The sequence below is a fragment of the Pagrus pagrus genome (genome assembly GCF_965226575.1).
Source record: "Pagrus pagrus genome assembly, chromosome: 19".
Lineage (NCBI taxonomy): Eukaryota > Metazoa > Chordata > Actinopteri > Spariformes > Sparidae > Pagrus > Pagrus pagrus.
The window spans coordinates 27,914,106-27,941,850 of NC_140203.1; the positions used below are offsets into that span (position 1 = coordinate 27,914,106).

The 27,745-nt window shown below is 39.1% G+C and overlaps 1 protein-coding gene across 2 annotated transcripts in view; it reads left to right on the forward strand.

Moving 5' to 3' along the window:
* Window positions 1-23,916: 23,916 nt before the first annotated feature.
* ptpa (protein phosphatase 2 phosphatase activator) overlaps window positions 23,917-27,745 on the forward strand; it is a 37,945-nt gene continuing 34,116 nt past the window's right edge. The window contains exons 1-5 of one of the 2 annotated variants that reach the window (XM_084383036.1): window positions 23,917-23,983; window positions 24,877-24,986; window positions 25,090-25,176; window positions 25,907-26,032; window positions 27,269-27,386. In XM_084383036.1, the coding sequence (XP_084239162.1) occupies window positions 23,947-23,983; window positions 24,877-24,986; window positions 25,090-25,176; window positions 25,907-26,032; window positions 27,269-27,386 (478 nt within the window). In that variant the 5' untranslated portion in view covers window positions 23,917-23,946. The remainder of the gene's footprint in view (window positions 23,984-24,876; window positions 24,987-25,089; window positions 25,177-25,906; window positions 26,033-27,268; window positions 27,387-27,745) is intronic. The other variant, XM_084383035.1, reaches the window with a different exon arrangement.

The window sequence follows — 27,745 nt, forward strand, 5'->3', positions numbered from 1 at the left end:
AATGGAGTGAACTTTATAAAGCAGAAGTGATAAACTCCATGACAGAACATTATAAAATATGATATTGTATAAAATAACATTACATGGTTAAAAAAAAAAAAAAGTAAAGTTGCAGTGGGTTACTTTTATAAATATACACTAAAGGCCTATATAGGCTATAGTTTGTATTATTATTATTATTATTATTATTATTATTATTATTGTTGTTGTTGTTATTACTATTTTTCTACATATTCTTGACTTTGAATTACAGCTGCTCCCAGCTGTAACGCAAGCAATTTCCCGTCGGGGATTAATGAAGTATTTCTGATTCTGATTAATATATTATGCAGTCAGTAGTCCATAAGGTGACAGTATGGTAGACAGATGTCACATTTACATGTCAGGATCTGGTTATTATAGACACAGATTCAATATTTAACTGTCATTTAACATCACAGTAGCAGCGTTACATACGTTGGCAGCTGTAAACACTCATAAAAATGTGTATATGTCTATGGGTGTGACTGAGTGCAAGTTCATCTATGCCATAGATGAATACACTGCGGTCACACCATCTACACCATAGACATATATACATTAGACGCCTCATTGAGCGGGTTGGCCCGTTGCTGCCTGCGATACGTCGACGCCGCCGCCATATTGGAGGAGGCAGATCTGCCCCGTGAACCAATACAAGTCAATGGAGTGAACTTTATAAAGCGCCCTCCTACAAAGTGATGTAAGTTGATGTCTCTCATTTACACATTCACACACACACACGGATATATTCAGGAAACAGATAGCAACCAAAAACAACGTCTGTAACGTTCTCTTTTGATTCCTTATATGTTTAGTAAACAGGTAGGCACCAAACCCACGGATGTGTTTTTCTAATGTTTTCACAAGTGTTTACAGCTGCCAATGTGTGTTACGCTGTTACTGTGATGATACATGACAGTTAAATATTGAATCTGTTTCTATAATAACCACATCCTGGCATGTAAATGAGACATCTGTGATAATAAACAGCACCAGCGTTTACATGTTAGCCTACTGATTTTGATGAATCGCTTTTATATAGCTACAGTGATTTTGGGACCCCCTCGAAAATGAGATGCTGCATCTCAAGGGGCTATCCCTCAATGAATTCAATTCAATTTTAACTACTAATAATGACAATCATTGGGACAAGAAAATTAACAAAGTCTGCAAATCAAAATAAGACACTGCTGCTGCCTGGCTGGCTTTTACATAGAGCAGGTCTAAACCGTAATCTTCAATTTAATCTCCTCTACTTATATCTATACAGCTTTATGTGCTGGGAAACAAATTAAAGAACATATATACATACTTATATCTATACAGCTTTATGTGCTGGGAAACAAATTAAAGAACATATATACATACTTATATCTATACAGCTTTATGTGCAAGGAAACACATTAAAGAACATATATACATATATCTATACAGCTGTATGTGCAAGGAAACAAAGAACATATATACCTACATATCTTAATGATTACGATTATTATTATTACTATTATTTGTAGGCCTATATATATATAACTTTTGTTTCCTTTTCTTTATCTATTATTTCATTTACTCAATCTACATTTTGTCTTATTTATTTCATTTACTCTGTTATTAAATATAATATAAAATATAATATACTATGCCCTCTTTTACTTCATACAGTTTCAGACCCTACACATCTTCTCCCTGTTTGTCTTTTTACTGTTTTGTATTTCTCCCCCCTTGTTTCTTCTGCAACTATTGTATTGTATTGTATTATATATATATATATATATATATATATATATATATATATATATATATACATATATATATGTATATGTGTGTGTGTGTGTGTGTGTGTGTGTGTGTGTTCACATTTGTCACTTGGTCACTTGTACTGCACCAAAAAAAAAGGGAAAAAATTAAATATATAAAAAAAGCACTGGCACTAGTTATTTTGCTGAACATTAAGAGACAAGCAGCACTGTTACACTTCATCATGCCATGCTCTCTTATATAGATGCATTGTCATTAATACAATACTCACTATGATTTAACTGGTATCCAAATACATTTGTCAAACAATCAGAGAAAGACATTCAGGACATCTTGTGTTTTCGGTGAGGTGTATATTTCAGTTATCTTTATATGTCCTTTGTGAGTGGGGCATACTACTGTATGTGGTGCAGATCAGTGAGCAGAAGGGCAAGAAAACATCTGTCAACATTATAAATATTTGATCTGTAATACCCTTTTGGGGATGCTTTGTGAAAACTCCAGTGGTTTTAAGAGAGTGCTCTTCAAGGATAGTGACAGATAAATAATTTCCTCTAAAAAAAAAAAACAACGTATAGTACCGGTGCTGTGCAGAAACCAATTCACTTTAAATCTTATCTGCTCGACCGAGGAGTCAAAGAATAAAATGATTTTCCCTGCTCTCATATGTTTCTAGGCCCACTGAAACTTGTTTTTAACTGTGCAAATGACTTTGACTTCAAATGCACATCAGGGCACAAGGGGCGCCAAGTGGTTTATGATTTTTAAAATGATATGAATCATATGCTTTGCCCTTTACAATCACCAGTTCTAATCCAAATTGAGTGTGTGTGTGTGTGTGTGTGTGTGTGTGTGTGTGTGTGTGTGTGTGTGTGTGTGTGTGTGTGTTTGTGTGTGTGTGTGTGTGTGTGTGTTAGCTAAAACCCTTGGAATAGTACTGTTTTGCACAGCTTTTTCCTTGTGCTGCCACTCTGTAACTGTGCAGTGTTCAGTTTGGAAATGTGGTGCAGCCTCAGTTTGTGGAACACAGACGCAACCAGTTACATCAGCACAAAATGGTGCTTGTCAATGCCAAACTGTGTTTCTTGAATGTGCCCCCCAAGAAAAAACACATCCAACGAACCAATCTCAGCCCGGACAAACTGATGGATCAAGGCCACTTTGACAGCTTGCCCTGATGTTGACTGTCGAATGAAACGCTCGGCTGATCTGACCACCTTCACTGTGCCCTCAGAAGGAATCATCAGTCCTCCTTTGTTTTTCAGTCTGAGCAAGTGGTAGCTCTGATCAAATGATGTGGGTACAACATCAATCATCAAACTACCACGGCACACATGACAAGACAGCTTCTGCAAAACTTGGCGAACGACAAACCCTGAGATGTAAACAAGGGCATTGTCCACAAGGCCACCAAAGCGGGTTGGTAAGTAGCTATGGTCGCACACAACGACATGAATGTTGGCAAAGGGGCATGGAAGCTCTTCAGTTTCTTCTGCGGGTGGAGAAGAGGACATCTCAAAAGCAGACAGGGACACAGTCCCATCCTGTGCTGCCACATTTCCTGATGTGCTTGTGTACGTATATATATATATGGCACAATATATATAATATATGGCACAAGACGAGACAGAGGAACTGATAACAAAGAAACACAGAAACAAACAAAAATAAATAATAATATGGAAGAAGAAAATAGACTAACAGCAGCAATAGTTGCAGAAGAAACAAGGGGGGAGAAATACAAAACAGCAAAAAGACAAACAGGGAGAAGATGTGTAGGGTCTGAAACTGTATGAAGTGAAAGAGGGCATAGTATATTATATTTTATATTATATTTAATAACAGAGTAAATGAAATAAATGAGACAAAATGTAGATTGAGTAAATGAAATAATAGATAAAGAAAAGGAAACAAAAGTTATATATATATACATATATATATATATATATATATATATATATACATATATATATACCAGTAATAGTAATAATAATAATCATAATCATTAAGATATGTAGGTATTGTTGGAGCCTATTGATTCTTTGTATTAATTATTTGGAAAATGGTATATGGTAATGGTATAAAATAATGCTAATGATAAGGATAACTATTCAGGATATATATTGTACATGAACTATTATTTATTATGATCGTTTTGCTGCTCAGGTCCCTCCTCCTAGTCAGGCCATCCTCCTCCTGTGATTAGGGAGAGAGGACAGCTGGTTTGCGCTTTTGTCTGCTTTTTGTGTTGAAGGAGTGAGGAGTGAAACAGTTTATCAACCACTAAATTACGTTTTTTATTTGCTCATTGTTTGAAGTCAACCCGGAGAATATTTCTGTTTATGTAAATAAATTCAAAACTTTTTGTTGAAACTGGAAACATCTCCGCGAGTGCTTATTATTTAGTGAGTCGTAGACCTCCTCCTCAGAAACTACTCTGAAGTTTTTTGACCTTTTTTGAATGCAAGAGTAGCCATAACAAGTTGATAAACTCCACTGAAGACTCGAAGGAAAGTGGAGAGTCGGCGGATCAAGCGGATCACTCGCCGACAGATGAAGGAAGCAGACGGCGGGCCGTGAGTAAAATCAGCTGATCGACTTTATGAATGAATGCGCCGTTGCGTTACAAAGAAACAATCGAACCCCATGGAAGGCAAAGCTGTGGATTGTGGATGTGGATTGCAATAAAACGGGGACGTTGGAAGGATGTTTAAAAATGAACTAAACGGAAATTAAAGGAATTTGTGTGGTTATTTGTGATGATGTCTGACACAACTGAGACCGCAACTGAGTCTGAGGACATGTTGAAGTCGCGAGGAGGACAAATGAAATAAAGGCTTTGATGACTGACGTTGGAAATGTTGATAAAGTCAATGACACATTTGAAGCGTTTAAAGGAGCTGTGGATGAATTTAAAAATGCTCACAAATCTGTGCAAGACCTGTTATCAGAGGAGGAAAAGGAAAATGATTATTATGACTGGTATGAACCCAGAATAACTAACCTGAATTATTTCATGAAAGATGTTGAAACATGGAAAAGAGAAATTGCACAATCAAAAGTTGGACCACTGGAGAGCATATCAAACGTGTCACACAAATCAAAGTCTTCCACTTCCACTGGAACATCAACCTCCAGATCTTCCTCAGTCTCCTCAGAGTTAAAAAAGGCCAAAGAGGAACAAGCTGCTGTGATGGCTCGAGCTGCTGCATTGAAAGAAAAACACACTTTGCAACTGGAGGAAACAAAACTGAAATCAAAGATGGAGCAAATGGAGCTGGAAGCAGACCTCGCAGCATCAACCGCTAAAATAAAAATTCTTCAAAGTGATGAGGTGGATCAGGAAGTTCTGGGTGATGGCATGAAGGAGTATTATGACTCTCACCATGAACCAGAAACAATGGAGAGCAATGTGGAATTGGCACAGTTAGGTGCAATACCCAAAACTCCACTTCACCAAACCATCTTAAGTCTCCACAGACCTCCACCTACAAGGGGTACCAACACACCAGAAAATAAACCTCAAAACAAGAATTTAACTGAAAAACACAAAACCAAAACTGCAAATCATAATCACACCATAACTAATGCTGTAAAAGATTACTCAGATGTGGTTGTTAATGCTGCTCATGATAACTTGGATGTGGTTATTCAAAGACAAAATGACATAGCAGAACTCATTGTCTCACAGCAAAACCTGTCTCTGTTACCTGCAAGAGAGATTTCTGTGTTTGATGGTAACCCATTGGCATATCAGTCTTTTATCCATGCATTTGAACACTTGATTGAAGACAAGACTAGAAATAATCAGAACAGACTCTACTATCTTGAGCAGTTTGCCTCTGGTTTACCAAGAGACTTGGTTCGCAGCTGTTTGCACATGGATGGGAGCAGGGGCTATAGTGAAGCAAGACACCTCTTAAAAGAGCACTTTGGGAATGAAATGAAAGTTTCTGGAGCTTACCTGGAAAAAGCCTTGAACTGGACAGCGATTAAAGCTGAGGATGGGAAAATGCTGCATGCATATGCAATGTATTTGAGAGGATGTGGTAATGTAATGCAAGATTTACAGTATTTAGAGGAACTCGAGATCCCATCAAACCTAAGGCTAATGGCATCCAAACTACCCTACAAACTCCGGGAAAGGTGGCGAACCACAGCCTACGAGACACAACAGAGAACTGGCAGGAGAATCAGATTTCAGCACCTTGTGGATTTTGTGGAAAAACATGCTAAGATGCTTTTGGATCCGTTGTTCGGGGACATTCAAGACCAAATGACAACAAAAAAGTCTATCCCAAGAAGCAAAAGTGAACCAAAATTAATAAGAGGCAAAAACAGCAGCTTCGCTACTTCAGTAGCAGTGAATACAGAGAAAGCAGAATGCGCTGTAAAACAATCATCTGTTCCACAACAACCTCCTCAAACCAGACCCTGTCCTATCATCCCTTCCTGTGGATTCTGCCATTGGAAACACACTCTGATCGACTGCTCACAATTCAAAACACAGTCATGACAACAAGGTTGAATTCTTAAGAAGCCATTGATACTGCTTTGGTTGCCTACTAAAAGGTCATCTAAGCAAAAATTGTAAAAGAAGATTAATGTGTCAAGTTTGTCAAATGAAACATCCTACTGTACTTCATATTCAAAGTGCAAAAGGCCCAAAACAGGAAAATCAACCAAAAGCCACTGCTGAGACAGAAGATACCCCCATAAGCAGTGCTCTTGTTTCAGCAGGTGATGCAACTGGGGCCGGGAGAGACTGTGCACTTGCGATTGTTCCAGTCAGAGTTAAGGTATATTCAGACCTATGCCTTCCTCGATCCAGGCAGCACAGCAACATTTTGCACAGAAAATTCCATTCAGCTTTTATTTATAAAGCGCATTTCATGCACAAGGCAGACTCAATGTGCTTCACAACAGGTATACATAGTTATATAAAAATTAGGGCCGGGACTTTAACGCGTTAATTGAGATTAATTAATTACACAAAAATTAACGCGTTAAAAAAATTAACGCATTTTAATCGCACTTATATTTGCAACGCGGAACGTTTCTCACTGGATGAGTTTCAGGCGTACTGATTATACTGGAGCACAATTATTTAAGGAGTTAAAAAGCCGCCGACACTTGGGGTGCGTCTCAGCTCGGGTCAGTAAAATTAACAGGCTGACAGTGACAATCACGTGAAACTGAGGCGAACTCATTCATGGTTGCCTCTGATTATACTGATAACAGCCTACCTCTTAGCTTCCAATGTAGACGCGCGACATGCGCGCTCACAACCCAAAGCGGCGCGTAGCCGCGTGCATTCGGTGCGACGGCGACGCCGTTTTTTTCCCCGACGTGCACGGTTCCCTACGTTGCTGTCAGGCAGGTGTTTCCCACGGAGCTCTGCCCCGTTTCAAAGGTGAAGGAAGCCCTAAAGCTTGATTTATGCTTCTGCGTCGCGGCGACGGCGTAGCTACGTCGTCGACGCAGACCCCTACGCGGACCCTGCGCCGTAGCCTGACGTGCGCCTCCAAAAAATCCTGACTACGCGTCACGTCGACGCGTCGAGACGCGAACGGCAAGGACTGGGATTGGTCCGCTCAGACCGTCATTCCGGCAGTTGCTTTTCCGGTCAACAGTATAACAACACCGCCAGTTACTTCTGCTGCTTGCATGCTTGTCTCCTATTGCTTGTGAACTCCATGCTTTGTGAGATCCCAGCAGGGCAGGAGGAGTATTGGTGTTGTGCAGCATGTAGCTTGTAAGCCCCACACTGTGACCAGAATGCTACACAGCATATCCGCTCTGACCGCAACTACAGTGCAAGAGAGCAAGAACCCCCTGAAACCAATCCCCCCACCCCCCACCCCCCCTCGCAGCTTGGCGGTGAATTGCAGACCAACGCGTTCCCTCGACGCAGAACTTCGAATGCTCAATGACGGCGTCGGGTCGACGACGTAACTACGCCGTCGCCGCGACGCAGAAGCATAAACTAGGCTTAAGTGGAGAGACGTTGCCTCCGCGATGTAGAATGTGTTTTATAGAAGAGAAACACACATTTCAGGACCGCTGACTTGTATCATCAAAACAGACACATGTAAACACAGAAAGCTGAAAATCACTGGACATGTCTGTTGGGATTATACAAATCAACAGTGTAAAGTAGAGCTGTCAAGATGTATGCAGTAGTTAATTATTGCATATCCTACTGTACCTATCACTCCTATTGTTTCTGATGTACAGGTGCATGAGAATGTCATAGGAGAGTTTATTAAGGCCTATGTCACTAATTCAATTCAAAAAGTGAATACATTATATATATATATATATGTCCATTACACACCGAATGAAACATCCCATGTCTTTATTTATTCAGTTTATTTTAATAGTAATAATTATGGCTAACATTCAATGAAGACCTAAAATTCAGTATCCCCAAAAATGTAAATATAACAAAGGAACTTTTTTGTTTTCTTTCTTTTTTTTTTATTCAGTCATTATTCAATGGTATACTAAAACCTATATGAAAAAAATTGCTTCTCACTGTTCTCAGGTCAAATATTTATATGCGATTAAAAATGCGATTAATTTCGATTAATTAATTACAAAGCCTCTAATTAATTAGATTAATTTTTTTAATCGAGTCCCGGCCCTAATAAAAATCAATTAGAAATCGAATAGAAAACAAGAAGAGTGCAAGTAAACAATCATATATGTCATCTTCAGCACATACACACTTAGACTCACATGCGCACCCACTCACACAATCACATATGGACACATGCACACACACACATGCACACACAGTTCAACAGAAGGCTGTTGAGAAAAGATATGTTTTTAATCTGTTTTTAAAGATGGCTACTGATGTGGCATGTGTAACTGTGTCAGGCAAGGTGTTCCATTTTCGTGGGGCATATACACTAAAGGCTGCCTCCCCTTCTTTGGATCTGGTGCGAGGAATGAGTAAGTTGCCACTGCCTGTTAACCAAAGTGTTCTTGTTGGGGTGTAGGTGATGAGCATGTCTGTGATGTACTGAGGTGCAAGGCCATGTAGTGCTTTGTAAACCAGGAGTAGTATTTTGAAATCAATTCTTGTACTAACAGGTAACCAGTGCAAAGATTTAAGAACAGGTGTGATGTGTTGATATTTCTTGGTACCAGTGAGAATACGTGCAGCTGCATTTTGAATTAGTTGTAACCTCTGAATACTTGATTTTGGGAGTCCAGTGAATAAACCATTACAGTAATCTAGTCTACTTGTTATAAATGCATGGATTAATTTTTCTGAGTCTGATTTTGACAGAAAGCCCCTCAATTTGGAAATATTTTTGAGATGATAGAAAGATGATCTTGTAATGTGGTTGATATGACTTCTGAAATTTAGATTGCTGTCGATGATTACACCCAGATTCCTTGCTTCAGTTTTGCTGTCAAGAGAGAGAGAGTTGAGATGTGCTGCTATTCTCTGTCTCTGAGCCTGTGCACCAAAGATGAGTATTTCTGTTTTTGTCTTTGTTTAGTTGTAAAAAAATTTCTGACATCCATTGATTAATGTCTTTGATACACTGAGTGAGGGATATTATGGGTGATAGGTCATCTGGATGTAGTGAAATGTAAAGTTGCGAATCATCTGCATAATTATGGTAACTAAGATTATGTTTGCGTATGACATGTGAGTGTGGAAGCATGTAGAGATTGAACAGCATTGGTCCAAGAATTGACCCTTGGGGTACCCCACATGTAATGTTCATAGTGTTGGAGTTGAATTCACCAATGGAGACATAAAACTGTCTATCATGAAGGTAGGTTCTGAACCAATTTAGAACTGGACCAGACAAGCCAACCCACCTGTCAAGCCTTTCCAGTAAGATTTTGTGGTCAACGGTATCAAACGCAGAACTAAGATCAAGTAGAACAAGAATGGAGATTTTTTTTGGAGTCTGTGTTTATATGTAGATCATTTAAAACTTTGATAAGTGCCGTTTCTGTGCTATGGTGGGGCCGAAAACCAGACTGATAAGTATCTAAAAGGCTATTTGATGCAAGATAATTCTTGAGCTGAATGTAGACTGTATTTTCAAGTATTTTGCTGAGGAATGGTAAGTTGGAGATAGGCCTAGAATTTGCAATGACACTTTGATCCAGATTGTTTTTCTTCAAAAGTGGTTTGATGACAGCTGTTTTTAGTGATGTGGGAAATATACCAGACTGGAGAGACCAGTTAATGATATGTAGAACCTCTGATGCTAAGCAGTTAAAGACATTTTTGAAAAAAGCAGTTGGGAGAGGATCCAGGCAGCAGGTGGAGGACCTGAGCTGACCAACAATATTTTCAAGCTCTGTCAGATTAAAACATTTAAAGTGAGACATGACACAGGTGGAGTTCCTGGAGAGAGGAAGGGCAAGTTCAGTTATTGATTTTAGAGCAGTAATGTTTTGTCTAATAGTAATGATTTTGTTATTAAAGAAAGAAGCAAATTGATCAAATTTTTCTGAGGACAACATTTCTGAAGGAATGGTGGATGGTGGGTTAACAAGTCTGTCAACAGTGGAGAAAAGCACTTGATGATTTTCTAGCGTTCATAAAATCTAATGAACCTGTTGAATGTGAAAGGACGCAAAACAGAGATACTTTTGCGAACAATGGGACAGGAAAAGCCTGCAGGGACCTATGAGGTCAGACGACTGGAGGTGGGAGACTTGGAGGGCTGCACATATCTGGACCTGCCAAAAGTTTACACACAGAACAAAATCCCTGTCTCAAAGGAAAACATAATCACAGAAGCTGATTTGGAGAGGTGGCCTTATCTCAGTGGCATCCAGTTAAAGGAAATTGAGGCAGACATTGAACTCCTCATTGGGACTGATGTTCCTCGAGCAATGGAGCCATGGAAAATAATAAACAGTCATGATAATGGACCATATGCAGTCCAAACCCTACTGGGATGGGTGGTAACTGGACCACTCAGTGTTAATAGTGCTGCAGAACATGTTGGGCCCATTGCAGTGTCAAGTAACATAATCTCTGTTGTTGAGTTGAAGGATCTACTCATCAGACAATATAACCAGGATTTCTCTGGGAACATGAATGAGGAGAAAATTGAGATGTCAGTTGAGGATAAACGTTTTATGGAGATTGCTTCCAGCTCAGCATTCCTTAAAGATGGCCACTATCATTTACCACTGCCTGTCCGGGATAAAGACAAGGTCATGCCTGATAACTATGATATGGTAAAGGAACGCACACTGCACCTTATGAAAAAATTTAAGAAGGATAAGATGTATGCTGAGGAATACACCTCCTTCATGAAGGACATTCTCAAAAAGGGTTATGCAGAAAAGGTTCCACCTCAGCAGCTTCGCAGAGAGGATGGACGGGTCTGGTACATCCTGCATCATGGTGTCTACCACAAGCGAAAACTCAAACTGAGGGTGGTGTTTCACTGTACATCCTCATTTCAAGGAACATCTCTGAACAAGGAGCTCTTCCAAGGTCCAGACTTAACAAACACCCTCATCGGAGTGCTATTAAGGTTTCGCCAAGAACAAATTGCAGTCATGGCAGACATTGAGGCAATGTTTTATCAAGTACATGTTCATGAAAAGGACAGAGACTTTTTGAGGTTTTTGTGGTGGCCAGAGGGTGATATCAGCAAACCGCTTGATGTTTACAGGATGAAAGTTCACCTCTTTGGCGCTGTATCATCCCCGAGCATTGCTAATTTTGCCCTGCGTCAAACTGCTGATGACAACCAGAAGCATTACTCTGATGAAGTTATGAAAACCATCAAAACTTACTTTTATGTGGATGATTGCCTCCGATCTGTGGCAACAGCAGACCAAGTTATAAAGCTCGTCAAAGATCTCACTAAAGCCTGCGATCAGGGAGGCTTCACATTGACAAAATGGGTCAGCAATAACTGTGAGGTGTTAGCAAGCATTCCTGAGCATCACAGAGCAAAGGCAGTCAAGGAACTGGACCTGGATAAAGAAAAGCTGAAAGAACAAATCACAGTCGAGCCTGCACTTGGAATCCACTGGAACACCCACAGTGACACCTTCAGCTTTAAAGTAACTGTCAACAGCCGGCCTGCAACCAGAAGAGGTATACTCTCCACAGTAAGTTCAGTTTATGACCCATTAGGTTTTCTCTCTCCTTTCATCCTGAAAGCCAAACAACTACCGCAAGAGCTCTGCAAATCCAGGTATGGATGGGATCAAGTTATTCCACAGGAATTTGCAAGGCCCTGGCAGAGATGGTTCGGGAATTAAATCAGTTACGTGGGTTTCAAGTAGCAAGATGTATAAAGCCTGAGAACTACGACCCAGTGGAGACTGCTGAGCTGCATCATTTCTGCTATGCAAGTGAGTCAGGTTATGGTACAGTAAGCTACCTTAGACTAACAAATCACCAAGGCAAAATCCATATCTCCTTCATATTTGGAAAAGCCAGAGTCTCACCTCTCAAGCAGATCACCATACCCAGGCATGAACTCACTGCAGCAACACTGGCTGTAAAAGTGGATCGGATGCTGAAGAAGGAGCTGCATTTACCACTCACAGATTCAACTTTCTGGACAGATAGTACATCTGTATTGAAATATATTCACAATCAAACAAAGAGATTTCATACATTTGTATCCAACAGAGTTGCAGTGATCCATGATCTCTCCCACAGAAGCCAGTGGAGATACATAAATTCAAGAGACAATCCAGCCGATGACGCATCACGAGGATTGCACATGGAATCTTTCTTAAGATCAAGATGGCTGAGAGGTCCTGAATACCTGGGCAGAGAAAAAAAGACATGGCCAAAGATCACACAAGGTCTAGCAGAGATATCAGCAAATGACCCTGAGGTGAAAAAGGAGGTCACAGTTAACAGTGTGGAAAAGGAGATCATAGTTAACAGTGTGAGGATGGAAAACCAATATCCGATATGCACATTAATCAAGTATCACTCATCATGGAACCGACTTCAGAGGTCTGTACCCTGGATATTGAAGGTGAAAAAACTACTTAAACTGCTAAGTTATGGAGAGAATTTTGTTCCTTTATTATTCAATCAAATAGAATAGATTTGAAACCAAAAAAAAAAAAAGATTTGAGAGCAAAAGAGAGTAAGTGGCAATCAAAATGGTTTTTTTTTTAGATCGAAACAGAACAGGTTGCAATTGAAAGAAAAATATGAGAGCATATTTCTTCAACTTCAATCAAAACTAATGTTTGTAAGTAAAAACATACGACCATTTTGCTTATAAATCAGTCCTCTTTGCTTTCAAGTTAAAAGGTTATTTGCTCATTGTTTGAAGTCAACCCGGAGAATTTTTCTGTTTATGTAAATAAATTAAAAAACTTTTTGTTAAAACTGGAAACATCTCTGCGAGTGCTTATTATTTAGTGAGTCGTAGACCTCCTCAGAAACTACTCTAAAGTTTTTTGACCTTTTTTGAATGCAAGAGTAGCCATAACAGGTATATATGTTACAGATATATAAGGTTTCCTTGCACATTGAGCTGTATAGATATAAGTATGTATATATGTTCTTTAATTTGTTTCCCAGCACATAAAGCTGTATAGATATAAGTAGAGGAGGTTTTTTTAATTAAATTGAAGATTACGGTTTAGACCTGCTCTATGTAAAAGCCAGCCAGGCAGCAGCAGTGTCTTCTTTTGATTTGCAGACTTTGTTAATTTTCTTGTCCCGATGATTGTCATTATTAGTAGTTAAAATCACTGTATATAAAAACGATTCATCAAAATCAGTAACATGTAAACGCTGGTGCTGTTTATTATCACAGATGTCTCATTTACCTGCCAGGATGTGGTTTTTATAGAAACAGATTCAATATTTAACTGTCATGTATCATCACAGTAACAGCGTAACACACATTGGCAGCTGTAAACACTCGTGAAAACATTAGAAAAACACATCCGTGGGTTTGGTGCCTACCTGTTTACTAAACATATAAGGAGTAGGTAACGTTTATAATCAAAAGAGAACGTTACAGACGTTTTTGGTTGCTATCTGTTTCCTGAATATATCCGTGTGTGTGTGTGTGTGTGTGTGTGTGTGTGTGTGTGTGTGTGTGTGTGTGTGTGTGTGTGTGTGTGTGTGTGTGTGTGTGTGTGTGTGTGTGTGTGTGTGTGTGTGTGTGTGTGTGTGTGTGTGTGTGTGTGTGTGTGTGTGAACGTGTAAATGAGAGACATCAACTTATAGCACTTTGTAGGAGGGCGCTTTATAAAGTTCACTCCATTGACTTGTATTGGTTCACGGGGCTGAGCTGCCACCTCCAATATGGCGGCGGCGTCGACGTATCGCAGGCAGCAACGGGCCAACCTGCTCGTCTATGCGTCTCTGGCTGTAGATTGGCGGATCAACAAATCAGCCGAATTCAGCACAGAGCAGACAGGAAATCAGACACGAAACAACAACATAACGTCTGGTTAATTTTCAAAATAAAACACTCTGTGTTGATGCCAGTAGAAAAACCTAAAAACAAAGACAAATACAAGCTCTTCTTCTAATCCTTCGTTTGGGAACACTTCGTGTTGTTGTGTTTATACATACCTATAACTGCGGTCGCGCGTGATTATATAATTATCGCTGGAACTCCTCCGTCTCCTAACTCCAGCTGTTGAGCGGTGCTGCGCCATGGCGGACTCAAAACGCAGCCAGTGGGTTTAGCCGGACTACGGATGGCGGAGCAAAACCGTACCGGAGCGGAACGCAGCTGCCATGCTTCGAGTGGAGTCTAGTTAATTCATAGGAGTTGTTTAAATTGCACCAATAGTGTGGTCGTTTAAGGCTCAGTCATTTCAAATTGGTGTTAAAGTTTGGTTTTCACTTCCAAGTTGAAGTTTAGGGTCTATAGAACAATTTGAGTCCGAGTGTCAAACACACAGATAAAAAATGGCCTCTAGGGGGCGCCGTAAAATACGTAAACTGCTACAACTTTTGATTAGATGATCCAATTTTAACATATGAGGTATGTTTGGATTCAGAATTAAAAGGAGAAACAGGTGACCAGATTAAAAATGAATACACTTTTAGCCAAATATATTAAATGGACACAAGCAAAATTGTGCTTTTTTTGAAGATAAAGTCTGTAAATGTCCTCAAAGTTGCTATGAAACATGATTTTTAAAGTTATTGTAAATAAAGGCTGTGTAATGACGCAACTGGATTTAAGATTGGTGTTCAAAATATCCCTATAGCACAAAAATAGCTAGGATACCCATACACAAATATGGCTGCATATAGCCTATGTGATATGAAGCACCCAACTTGCAGGCCTTTTGTTGCACTTCTTAATTATTTTGCTGCTTTCATCCATATACATAATACTGTGATTTTTGAAAAATAAAGTTATGGTAGAGTTATGCCATCTACTGCCACAAAAGGGCAGGGAATTTGGAAGAGTTTTTTTGCCACGAGTCTTCTCCATACCCACCTGCATTATCATGTGAAGGATCCCTCAACTCCTGTACCAAGTCAGATTTGTTGTTCTACATCCTGGGAAATCCTATGAGTGGAGGAATATCTGACAATGAGGAGATAGTTGCACCAGATCTTTATGATTTCATTGTTATTGATGGTGGAGCACTTATCCGTTCACTGCCTGGCACGACTGTCCAAGGGAAGACCTTTGAGTCCTACTTCGACAAGGTCTTCTGCCCAAGAGTTCAACGTGACTTGAAAAGATCAACACGAGTGGACATCGTCTGGGACCAGTATCGTGCTTTGACAATCAAAGGAGGAACAAGAGAAAAACGAGGGTCAGGCACCCGACAATGCATCTCTGGCACTGCCAAAGTCCCAAGAGATTGGCAGGCATTTCTGGCAAATGAAGATAATAAGACAGAACTGTTTTCATTCCTGTCAACTGCGCTTACAAATGGACAGTTCCCAGATGACAAAGATGTCTTCATAATAGCAGATGATTGCGTCCACCATGTTGGAAACAGTCCTCCAATGGATCGCTGCAACCACGAGGAAGCTGACACTCGTGTCCTAGTGCATCTTCTCCATGCCCTCCAAACAGCATCAGTTGGGATGGTCTATACTGGAGACAAAGATGTTGTCGTAATCCTGCTGAGCAATTTCCATCATATCAAGGCTTTGAATGCAACTGCAGAAATCTGGATCTGCATCAAGAATGATCTCCCTGAACACTCTCGCCGCAAAACTGGAAATTGATGCACGAAGTTTCACACTTGACAGAGGAGTTCGCAACTATCGTTGAGACTCCATTCCAAACCTCTCCAAGGCTGAAAGAAGTTGCAATAAACTTTGTCTGTAGGCTGTACCCCAGTGAATCAAATGAGGAAAATGATGTTGATCTTCTTCGAATGAGGCTATTCTCACAGAAGACGAGGGATGTTGAAAGAATCCCCCCAACAATGGATGCTTTGGATCTACATCTCAAAAGGAGTGTCTTCCAAGCAAGCATCTGGACGACAGCCCACATGTAAGTATGCACCTGTATGGACTTGAGTATTGTACTATATAATCACAAAAAAATCATGCATTTATTTATTCATTTATTTATTCATTCATTTAGGTCAACAATGCCTGTCAACAACCCCACTGACCATGGGTGGAAAAAAGAGGACAGCTAACCTCTTCCCATTTGGACTACGCTACCACTTGCCAAAGACGTATTCCAACTAGATGTGAAGTGCGGTTGTACAAGTACTTGTACAAGTCGACCTGCCAGTTCTCGGTGCAAGTGCATGAAGGCGAAGTTAAAGTGCACACGTCTGTGCAAGTGCACATGTCAGAACTTCTAAGACTGACAGAATAAATCAAAGAAGTAAACCATAGTTATCATTGTAGAGTGAAGTTCTCAGAATAAATGTTAGCCCTATGGTCCTCTGTTCATTTTTTGAATGCCAGAAAAACTATTGTTTCTCTTCTTATTGTTATTGATTTACTTTCTTCCAGATATAAAGTTATTTTGTGAAAATTTCTTGTGAATAAAATGATGGCTTGATGGCTTGATGGCTTGATTGATTGATTGATTGAAAAAAAGTTGGGACTCCTGATCCTAAATCCATACATACAAAGATTATGGCTGTTACTACATTTTGCGGCACCCCCTAGGGCATAGAATAGAAGAGTGAGGAGCGTTTCAATTTCAGTTTAATCACCACACAGTCTTGACTTAATGAAATAACATTAAAAGTAAAATTCCTTAGCAACTGTGAGGATATTTTCAGACTTTATCTTTAAAAAAAGCATAATTTCGCTTGCGTCCATTTGATATTTTGGGCTAAAAGTGTTTGTTTTTTTTAATCTGGTCACCAAATGCTTAGCATACCAGTTTCTCCTTTTAATTCTGAATCCATACATACCTCATATGTTAAATTTGGTTAATCTAATCAAAAGTTGTAGCAGTTTACATATTTTGCGGCGCCCCCTAGAGGCCATTTTTTATCTGTGTGTTTGACACTCGGACTCAAATTGTTCTATAGACCCTTAACTTCAACTTAGAAGTGAAAATCAAACTTCAACACCAATTTGAAATGACTGAGAAAAAATACACATGCATCCGATCCCACTACAATAGCTCTGAACTGTATTCGGTCTAGTTTTTCCAAGACGCTGCTCCATATACCATACATCTATAGTCCATACATGACAGTATTAAAGCTCTATAAATATCCAACAGTGATTGCTTATCTACTCCCCACTCATAACCAGAGACTGATCTCATGAGATTCAGTACCTTTTTGCACTTGTCTCGACATGTTTAACATGGTTCCTCCATACACATTTCTAATCAAACCACAATCCTAAATATTTGAACTTACTTACCCTTTCCATATTTTGCCCATATAATTTAAGCTGCACATTATCTACCCTTCTCTTCCTGGTAAAGATCATGTAACATGATTTTGTAACTGACATCATAAATCTCCAGTAATATGACCATTTTTCAACCTTTTGTAAAATTTCCTGAATGCAATTAATCACATGTCTGATGTTTTTCCCTCTTTTCCATATAGCCCCATCATCCACAAAAAGTGATGACCCTATATCTCCACCAACATTCACAAAAATATACTTTATCATAATGTTAAACAGAATAGGGCTTAAAGCACTGCCCTGAGGAATACCATTTACTATATCAACCTCTTCTGACGCAGCATCTCCAACTTTAACACAGAATGTCCGGTTAGATTAGAACCCAGTTATACAGTCTACCACCAATAACAATTTTATGCATTTTTAATCAGGAGTCCTCCTCTCCACATTGAGTAATAAGCTCTCTCAATGTCAAAGTACACTACAGCCATGATCTCTTTCATTGTAAACAGCTTTTTCTGCCTCAGTACTAACTTTAACTAAATAGTCTAGCAGCAAGTCCTCAAAAAAGGCTTTAGTTTTTGAGATACCCCTACCCGAGGTAGAACAAAACACAACTGTGTTTTTTTAAATCTTCAGGGTCTCCTATTCATGAAATGGATTGTTGTGAACTTTTATTTTGGGGCAAAATTTGTTTTGGGGGGTATTATTTAGAACTACCCCAATCTCTGTAAAAAAGACAAATTAGGCCAGTCCGCATAATGGAAAGATGCCAAAAAAAGCCAATCACTTGAGAATGCTCACTCTTTTCCTATTAATATTTGCTGAGCCAGGTGTCTGTCCAACATCACCAGTCAGTCAGAAATTAATTCACTTAAAAAAAAATCCTGAAAAATGAACCTGAAAACATAGCTGTAATTTTGGCGGAAATTGCATTTTTGTGGTAATAGGAAAGGGGGACTCCTTTATTTTTCTCTCATTTAACAGAAAATCATCAATTCCTCTCAAATAAACTATTACTGCATTCCCTAAGATGTTGTTGAACAATACCCAGTGGTTGTATGGAGATACCTAGTACAGATTTATTGTAAATAAGATTTTTTTAGACAAACCTCTTCTCTAAAAAACGCCAAATTAGGTCATTCCGAGTGAGTGATGGATGTTATAATAGCCTATAAGTTAAGAATGGTCACTCTAATGGTCATCATACTTGGAGAAGAAAAAAACTGGTGATTGTACTACATGACCATGTAGTCAGAATGTGTGTAACATCATAAAGTCAAGTTAATCTAAAATTACAAGCCGCTAACACAATAGAGACACAAGCTTAAAATAGAACGGTTTTATTGAAACAATAACACATTAAAATCAGTCTTCAATCTAAATTAAAGCTTAAAATTGGAAAAGTATCATGAAAAAATCTAATAGTGTAATAATAACGGTAAAAATAATTCATTTAATATTCATAGTGCCAACTCACAATTTTTTGTGTTGGCGGCAGATTTGCAGAGGCTGCATCTGTTGTTGATGCAATTATGAACCTCAGTTCATCCAGGTTAGTGCACATCTGTCCATTTTCTTTTTTCTTTTTTCCATAAAGCAAGAGTGTGTATTCTCTTGCTACTGGCAAAGAGTCTTCCAAGCATGGAGAGAGTCCAAAATGGGCCAGATCTTTGAGCTCACTGAGATGTGTCTTGAGCTTGGTAAACGCTGTAGTCTTTCCTATCCTGTATAAACTGCTTGTTGTGTCGCAGCCAGTGAGTGCGAGACATGCTGGAAGACAGCTTGACATGTCTTTTCCAAGTTTCTGAGATATGGTGTTGATGGGGACATATCTCTCTCTCATTCCATGGCCTGCATGCATGTACACCATGGACGAGCCAAACTCGACAATTCCTTTGCTTGCATAATAAATAAGCAGTACTTCCACATCCATGTCATCACACCTAACAATGATGTGAGAATATGATTCTGAAAGATGTATGGCATGCAACACCATTCTTGACATGACATGACAATCCAGCATGTCACGCACTCACTGGCTCCATACAACCACTGGGTATTGTTCAACAACATCTTAGGGAATGCAGTAATAGTTTATTTGAGAGGAATTGATGATTTTCTGTTAAATGAGAGAAACGTAAAGGAGTCCCCCTTTCCTATTACCACAAAAATGCAATTTCCGCCTAAATTACAGCTATGTTTTCAGGTTCATTTTTCAGGATTTTTTTTAAGTGAATTAATTTCTGACTGACTGGTGATGTAGGACAGACACCTGGTTCATAGCTCAGCAAATATTAATAGGAAAAGAGTGAGCATTCTAAAGTGATGGGCTTTTTTGTCATCTTTCCATTATGCGGACTGGCCTAATTTGTCTTTTTTACAGAGATTGGAGTAGTTCTAAATAATACCCCCCAAAACAAATTTTGCCCAAAAGTTAAAGTTCACAACAATCCATTTTATGAATAGGAGACCCTGAAGATTTAAAAAAAACACAGTTGTGTTTTGTTCTATCTCGTGTAGGGGTACCTCAAAATCTGAGGGCCCTTCCTGCTAGTCTAAAAGCATCTACCGTAGATCTTCCTTTACAAAAACCACTTTGACATGTGCTGAACAAACCTCTTTGTTCTAAATAGTATGTCAGTCTATGAACAATGACCTTTGCCATCCATTTACACATGTGAGATGTTAACGCTACAGGTCTCTAGTTTCCTGCGTTAGCTGGGTCTTTACGAGGCTTAGCAAAAGGCAGTACCAGAGCATTTTTCCAGCTGTTAGGCATTACACTTTTCCTTCATATCATATTAAACAGGTTTAATATAATTACCAGCACTTCATCTGGGAGTTGTCTGAACATAGCATAGCATAGTTGATCTTGTCCTGGAGCCGTATATCCACTTCCCTCTAATGCCATTTTCAACTCATGTAATGTAATATCCATATCAAGAGATGATCATTACCATCCTTCTTCTTTGTTACATCATTATTTCTCTTAAAATGTCATCTTTTCATTGTTTATGGATTTCATCTAAGTGGCTTCCACTTTGTACACTAGCAAACTTCTTACCCAATAAATCTGCTTTTGCTTCTAGGTGCTGTATCGTAGGCAACTGGACTTGTTTCTTGAAGATGTTTAACCCCTTGTCCAGAGAAGACAGAGGGTTTGAAAGAGGAGTAAAATTATCCATCTATGTCTAACTGGAACGACCGTCTTTGCACAAAGGAGGTGGTCTATGACATTACTTATCTCCCACCTACAATGCAGTACTGAGTTCTCTCCCCAGACAGCATAACAACCATTTACACCTGGGCTCACAACCCACATGAAGGCCGGTTTGACCAATGACCCATAAGTGGCCCTAACAAGTCTGAAACTCAGAGCTCACGCGTGTCCTTAACAACTCAGTAAGAACACTCCCATACAGACTTTAAAAGCCTGCAACTCCCCTCCAGTTAGTTAGAACTCAAAAAGCCTCTTGGATGAGAGGTGAAACATCTTCGAGAAAGTGAAAAAAGTCCAGTTGCCTACGATACAGCACCTAGATTTACCATGACCTGGATGACTGAGAACCTTCATCAACATGCTGCTTTTTGCTTGTTTGTAATTGCCAGATATTCTCCATCTACCAGCACTGGGATTTTAACAGATTTCCTTTTTCCTTTTTCTTTTTTTTTTCTTTTTCCCAAATGTCATTAAGTTTAATTTCTCTGCCCATGGAGGAGCAGAATTGTCTCCACGCATTCTTTTTGGATGACTTAATTATTTTCCGCGCCATAGCTCTCTTTCTTTGGTAATCAATCAGATTATCTTGACTTAAATTATTTTTCAAAACTCTGAATGCACAGTTTCTTTCTTTAATAGCATTTTTGCATTGATTGTTCCACCATGGAACCATTTTCTTTTTTCCCATTGAATGTGCTCTTAGGAATACATGTTGATGTATTGCTAATAATCAAGGAAGTCACAGCTGCTGCACATCTATCTATGTCACCCTCCATTGTAATTCCTTCATTAGACTCACTGCAGCATGCTCTAAATTCTCCCCAGTCAGCTTTAGGAAAACAGCATCTTTCTGTTGTGTGTCCTTCCTGTGCATGCATATCAATATTAATAGAACACAAAATCTGAAAATGATCTCTCCCTATTTTAGTATCAGTTATTACCTTCCATTCACATAAGTTACTCATATTCCCAGACACTAGAGTAAGGTCTAAACATGAGACTGTATTTCTTATAACGTCCACCCTGGTGCCTCTTCCATCATTAAGACAGACAAGTGCTCTCTCCTCAATTAATTCTTCCACCACTTCTCCATTAGTAACTGTATGATCACTTCCCCAAATACTACTGTGGGCAAGTCTCCACACCAAATTTCTCACTTGTCTGCACTTCCTGATATCTCCTGAAATATTTGCATTTTTAAGTTCTTCCAAGGGTTGTAAAAATTAATGACTTTAACATCTCCTCGGGGACTACACATTTCCGTCACTGTGCATTCATACTCATTTGGTACATTGATTCTTCTACAAGCTAAAGTGTCCTTAATAAATGTTGCACATCCTCCACCTTGCCTTCCAATTCTATCATATCATACAGAACTATATCCTGGCATGGCAAAGTCCAAGTGTGGTCTTAACCATGTTTCTTGTATGCAAATAACATCTGGTACCACTTTCAGATCAGCCACAACGTTCTTGAACTCTTGCCCATTGGCAATTAAGCTTCTGGCATTCCATTGTAGGATATGGATTACCATAAGGATGATACTAATTACCTTGAGACAGTCCATCATTTTTAGTCGGGTTCAACATTTCATGTATCAGTTTAGCTGTAATGTCTTTAAACCCCAGGATCTCTACAGCTGCCTCAACAATTGTCTTGATTCTATCGCTTTTTCTCTTTGTACATGACATGAAAAGTCTGCAACATTCACAGTCTTGCAGATGAAAGCAACAAAGCTAATTTTGTCCACAATCAGTGTCTTCATTAATCTCCTCTATGTATTGATTTGGTGTAGGTTTTTGTTGGTTCTCAGACTCCACTTTATCACATGCACAGCACTGGGTCTGGCTAGCTCACTTTCCTTTACTTTTTTATCTGTGTCAGCATAAGACACCTGGTTTGTTACTTTATATTTTTGCACCTCTCTGGCTTGCCTTTGAACAGGGCACCCTCTATAAGCAGCACTATGTTCGCCACCACAGTTACAGCATCTGATTTTTGCATCTTGGCCACACTTTCCATATTCATGTTCACCTGCATATCTTGCACATCTTAGTTTTCCTTTACATTGTCCTGCAGTGTGTCCCATTCTCTGACACTTGAAACATTGCAATGGTGCTGGTGCTCTCTCACATCATAGCTCAAATATCCCATTCTTACTTTCTTGGGCAAACTTTTTTCAAACTCAAGGACTACTGACAGGCTCTCTGATTTCACACCCTTTCTTTGTGTTTGAAAAATTCATTAAAAAAATCATTTCAAATTGTTTCTACAAACGCGTTCGATATGTCCTCAGGTGCCTGTGTGGTGATTTTCAGCTGGTTTTACTGCAGCATTTTTTAATGATTAGATGATAAAGTCTGCCACAATACGCAGCATTATTATACTATACTTTACATTATTTCATAAATGTACAACCTTATGCCTAAATGTAACTGTCAATATTGTAAGAGGTTGTTATATTATATTATGTTATACTGTACATCAACATTCTGATGAATCATTTCTATAATTCAATAGAAAAAGTATTCTGCTTGTGTGTCGTATGATTTCATACTTGTTGTTAAGCCGCAGTATGAAAACTGAGGCAATCAGCCTTCCAGTAGCCTACATGATCATATATCATTTGAAAGTAGGAATTGTCTGGACAAAATGCATCCTGCGTGATTACTTCTATATTTGATTTGACTTTCTGTAGGCCTACATTTTTGCCGCTAATATTTTTGAGCTTATGTGAAATTGAATGCAGGGCATACTGTACATGTACGTATAATTAACTTTTACTTGAACTTTCACTCTATACATTTAATATCAGATATTTTATGACTTTTACTCAAGTGTATAGGTGATTTTCACTGTTACCAAAGTAATATATTTTACCATGACATTCTTTGAGGCACTTTTTACAACACCCGGCATTTATTTGTTTGTTTGTTTATTGTTAGATTCATCGGTTATTTTTTGCTGGATGGGTTGATTCATTGATTGTGATTATAGCATTCACAGAAAATAAACCATAAAACGTGAAACTGGGTTTGTAATTAGGGGTGTCACAGGATGTCATCAACGTTTTCAACAGTGGAGGGCAGTAATGAGCGATGTCTGTTTTTAAATCTGCCTAGAATACACGAAGAAGAGTATGAGCCTCGCCATGGCGGAAACAGAGAAGCAGTCAGGTATAGTAAACTGAATGATTCTGCTCAGTATTAACAAAGAACTGTGTCGCGTTTGTCTTGTTGTGTTAAAAGCTGGTGATGTTAGCAGGTACACCACACCGCCACGCTGGACATGTTACCAATTAACCTTTGGTTTAATGCGCCCAGAATGTATATCACCGGTATCTTAGAGCTCATAGATATACATATCTATATCTATAGCAAAGCTGTCCATAAACGTAATGAATAACGTACGTTGCCATTTTGGTGGGTTACACACTTGAATACCAACTTGAAGTCATACTCAAACTCTGAAACAACCCTTTATTAACGTCACTTGCTTTCTTGTCCAGATGTGTCAGCTAGCATGTAGAGTGAATGTGGAGAAGACTTCAGTGTTGCACCAAAGAACAACAAAAGCATCCTCAGGACAGACTCTTATTTGAAAGTGTCAGGGTTAGATTATTACATTATGTATGCTGTACACATGCAAACCAGCCGTGCACGAAGACTTATATGACAAATGGAGACAAGTATTCACCTTATCATTGATTAAAACGTTGCGATTAAAGGGCTGCTCCTGCACTTTACTGTTTGCCGTTTGTAGAGGTACCCCAGTTGTAAGAGACACATTTAAACATTAACATGTCAAAAGTGAAGCAGCAGATGTGGACTGCTGCTGGATACTGGATTATAGTCCCTATATTGGGACAAGCTCGAAAATACTGGATCCTACATATCCTGTGATGCAACTCAATTGCATATTTACATAAAATGTCTCTGCCTGGTACTCATTCTACAGTAATATTAACAACATCAGATTTATTGTTTACTTATTTAGAAAAGCTAATGTTAGCTTCCAAAAGTATCTCCTGCATATCTAAAACTCTTCAATCTCTACTTTACTTATTTAGGATCCACTCCTGAGGATGAAGCACCTGAAGTCATAGTCAGCAACACCTTCATGGTACCCAAGAAAGAAATCAGCATGGTTCCTGACATGGGCAAGTGGAAGCGATCCCAAGTAGGTGTTTCAATATCTTCCGTTTTTGTCTGACTTTTCATGTCATGTACAAAAAGTACTGAACCACGTCAACTGACCACATATATCACATCTCTTCTTACAGGCGTATGCTGATTACATTGGCTTCATTCTGACGCTGAATGAAGGTGTAAAGGGAAAGAAGCTCACATGTGAATATAAAGTGTCAGAGGTATGTTGTCCTTCTTATCATTGGCTTATTGCTGGACTATATTACTTTGTTGCGTGTGAATCAAGCATATCATTGACATGGACAGGTATAGAATAATGATGGTGTGCTCCGAACAAACCCAAACCTAAGTGAACATTTCCACTCTGTTTTGGCCTTATGTGCACCAAAGTAAAACATTTTTTCCACGCTCAAAGCAGAACCTTTTTTTAATGACACTCTCCAGAGTTGACGAACTGTTAGATGGGCATGTTGACGAAGAATACTGATGACGTACTGTCGTAAAAAAAATGCACATACCAAGTACCAGAAAACCCCATATGTACAGTGCACATAATATACACAGAATGTACTGGGCTCCATGTTAATCTATCAAGTGAAGGCCTTGCACAGCACCTAGGGTTAATCAGAACAACTTGTATATCAACATGGGATATTAACAATGTTTCTATCCCTCTCTCAAACTCGTTTACGTCACCTAATGTTACCCCCATGTGGAGCAGCATGCAGAGAGAGAAGATTTTTATTCCAACCAGAGAGAAATGGATTAAGGGTTTACATGCTTACTCAGCGATAATATCTTCCTGTCGATCAGGCTGGTTGGGCCAGTCTCTTCTGACGAGGCATTTTTATTCTGTTTATGTTACCTTTCAAATTATAAGTGAAATATTATTGTACTACATGTAAATGCAGCTTGTGTTGCTACAGTCACTGTTGTCTTGTTGTGTGACAGACAGTCGAGAAGTTACTAGATCTTCTGGGAACTCTAGACCGTTGGATAAATGAGACGCCCCCTGTCGACCAGCCATCACGCTTTGGTAATAAGGCCTACAGGACATGGTACAGCAAACTAGACCAGGTTGGTACACACACACACACACACACACACACACACACACACACACACACACACACACACACATATCCAAGAGCTCTATTTTCTTTCAAATAATTTATCAATACCTACCAATCTGATACCAGTCCTGAATGTGAAGTCTGAATCTGTTATTACTTTACAGCAGTTCTTAACTTAAGTTCTTAATCTTAAGTGAGGCTGTTCACAACATCTCATTTGTACACACAAGTTTGTTAAAAGTTTGCTAAAATCTTCTCCTGTGTCAAGATAATCCATCCACCTGACAGGTGTGGCACATCAAGATCTGGATTAGATTAAATTAACTAAAGTGCTGTGATAAACAGTGATCAGGGCCGATGATGAACTTGCTGTTCTCTGTGTCCACACAGCGGCTGGAAAAGGCTAACTGTAATGACATGTTTCTACATGGCTTTATCAAAACGCCTCACAAACCAAAACCGACCTGTTAAACAGCAAAGCTCTTCTGTAGTGCTTTATGACTCTAGTTGTTCAAGGTCATTGTGAATTAGATGTAACATCCGTCCTTGTTCTCAGAGCTGTTCTTTTTCATCAAGCTTTCATGTGATGACATAAATCAGATGTTTTGTCTATACAATGTTTTAAAACTCTTACTTGCCCAGAATCGCAGAAAATTACTAAGGCCCTGTCCACACATGTACGGGCATTTTGTACACTCATAAATGACATTTTAGGTCACCGAAACAGACCATTTGGAAAACTCCTTCCATGGTGAAGATAACAGAAACTCTGTTTTCAGTGTTCACGTCTGGACAGACAGATGGGAACTCAGAGTATGTGTTATGATATTGGAATATCTGAGTTTGTACCGTGACAGAGTCAATATTATATTGTTTGACATTATATTTAGGAAGATGCCTAAATCTACTTAACAAAACCGCACAGAGTATATTTAAGTTCATATTACCAAACGGCAGACATTTATAAGATACATATCCAATTTAAAGTAATGGTCGACCACTGCTTTCACATTAAAATGCATTTATCATGGAGCACAAGAGTGTGTTTACTGTGGATCAGTCACATCTGACTCATGGCCAATCATCTTAATTAGGTCAGTGTCTGCGCAAATACAGTGCATCTCTAAAGGACACTGCCACACACTTTCTTACACAGCCATACATATGACCACTTGCTCTGTATGAACATGCCTAGACTGACAGGTGATGTTGCTGCCTGTGTGTGTCTGTGTGTGTATAGGAAGCAGAGGCCTTGGTGTCAGCAGTGCTCCCTGCTGACAGATGTGCTGCAGCTCGTGAGATAGCTGTCTATCTGAAAGAGTCTGTCGGGAACGCCACCAGGATAGACTATGGAACAGGTAACAGTGCTGTTTTTCAGTATTATCTTTCTTCAGTTTCATGCTTCATTCAAAAAAACTTATATACTAATATAATGTATAAGGTGGTAAGGATGACATATTAGGTAGGACAACATGAAGCATTTACACGTTCACACACCTAAGACATAAACCACAAGATAAGTGACATTCGTATCACATTCATTTGTCTTATACAAAACACAAATCACTGTCATCCCATACCTGATCCCAGCACTTGTGCCCATAACCCTGCTGTCATCTGTCATGTCAAGCTGAGAGGTAATTGGGTAGCTGCTGTGTTGCCATATTTCATAAATGTGATGCTTTCTGCAACTTGATACCAAGTATATGATACTGTA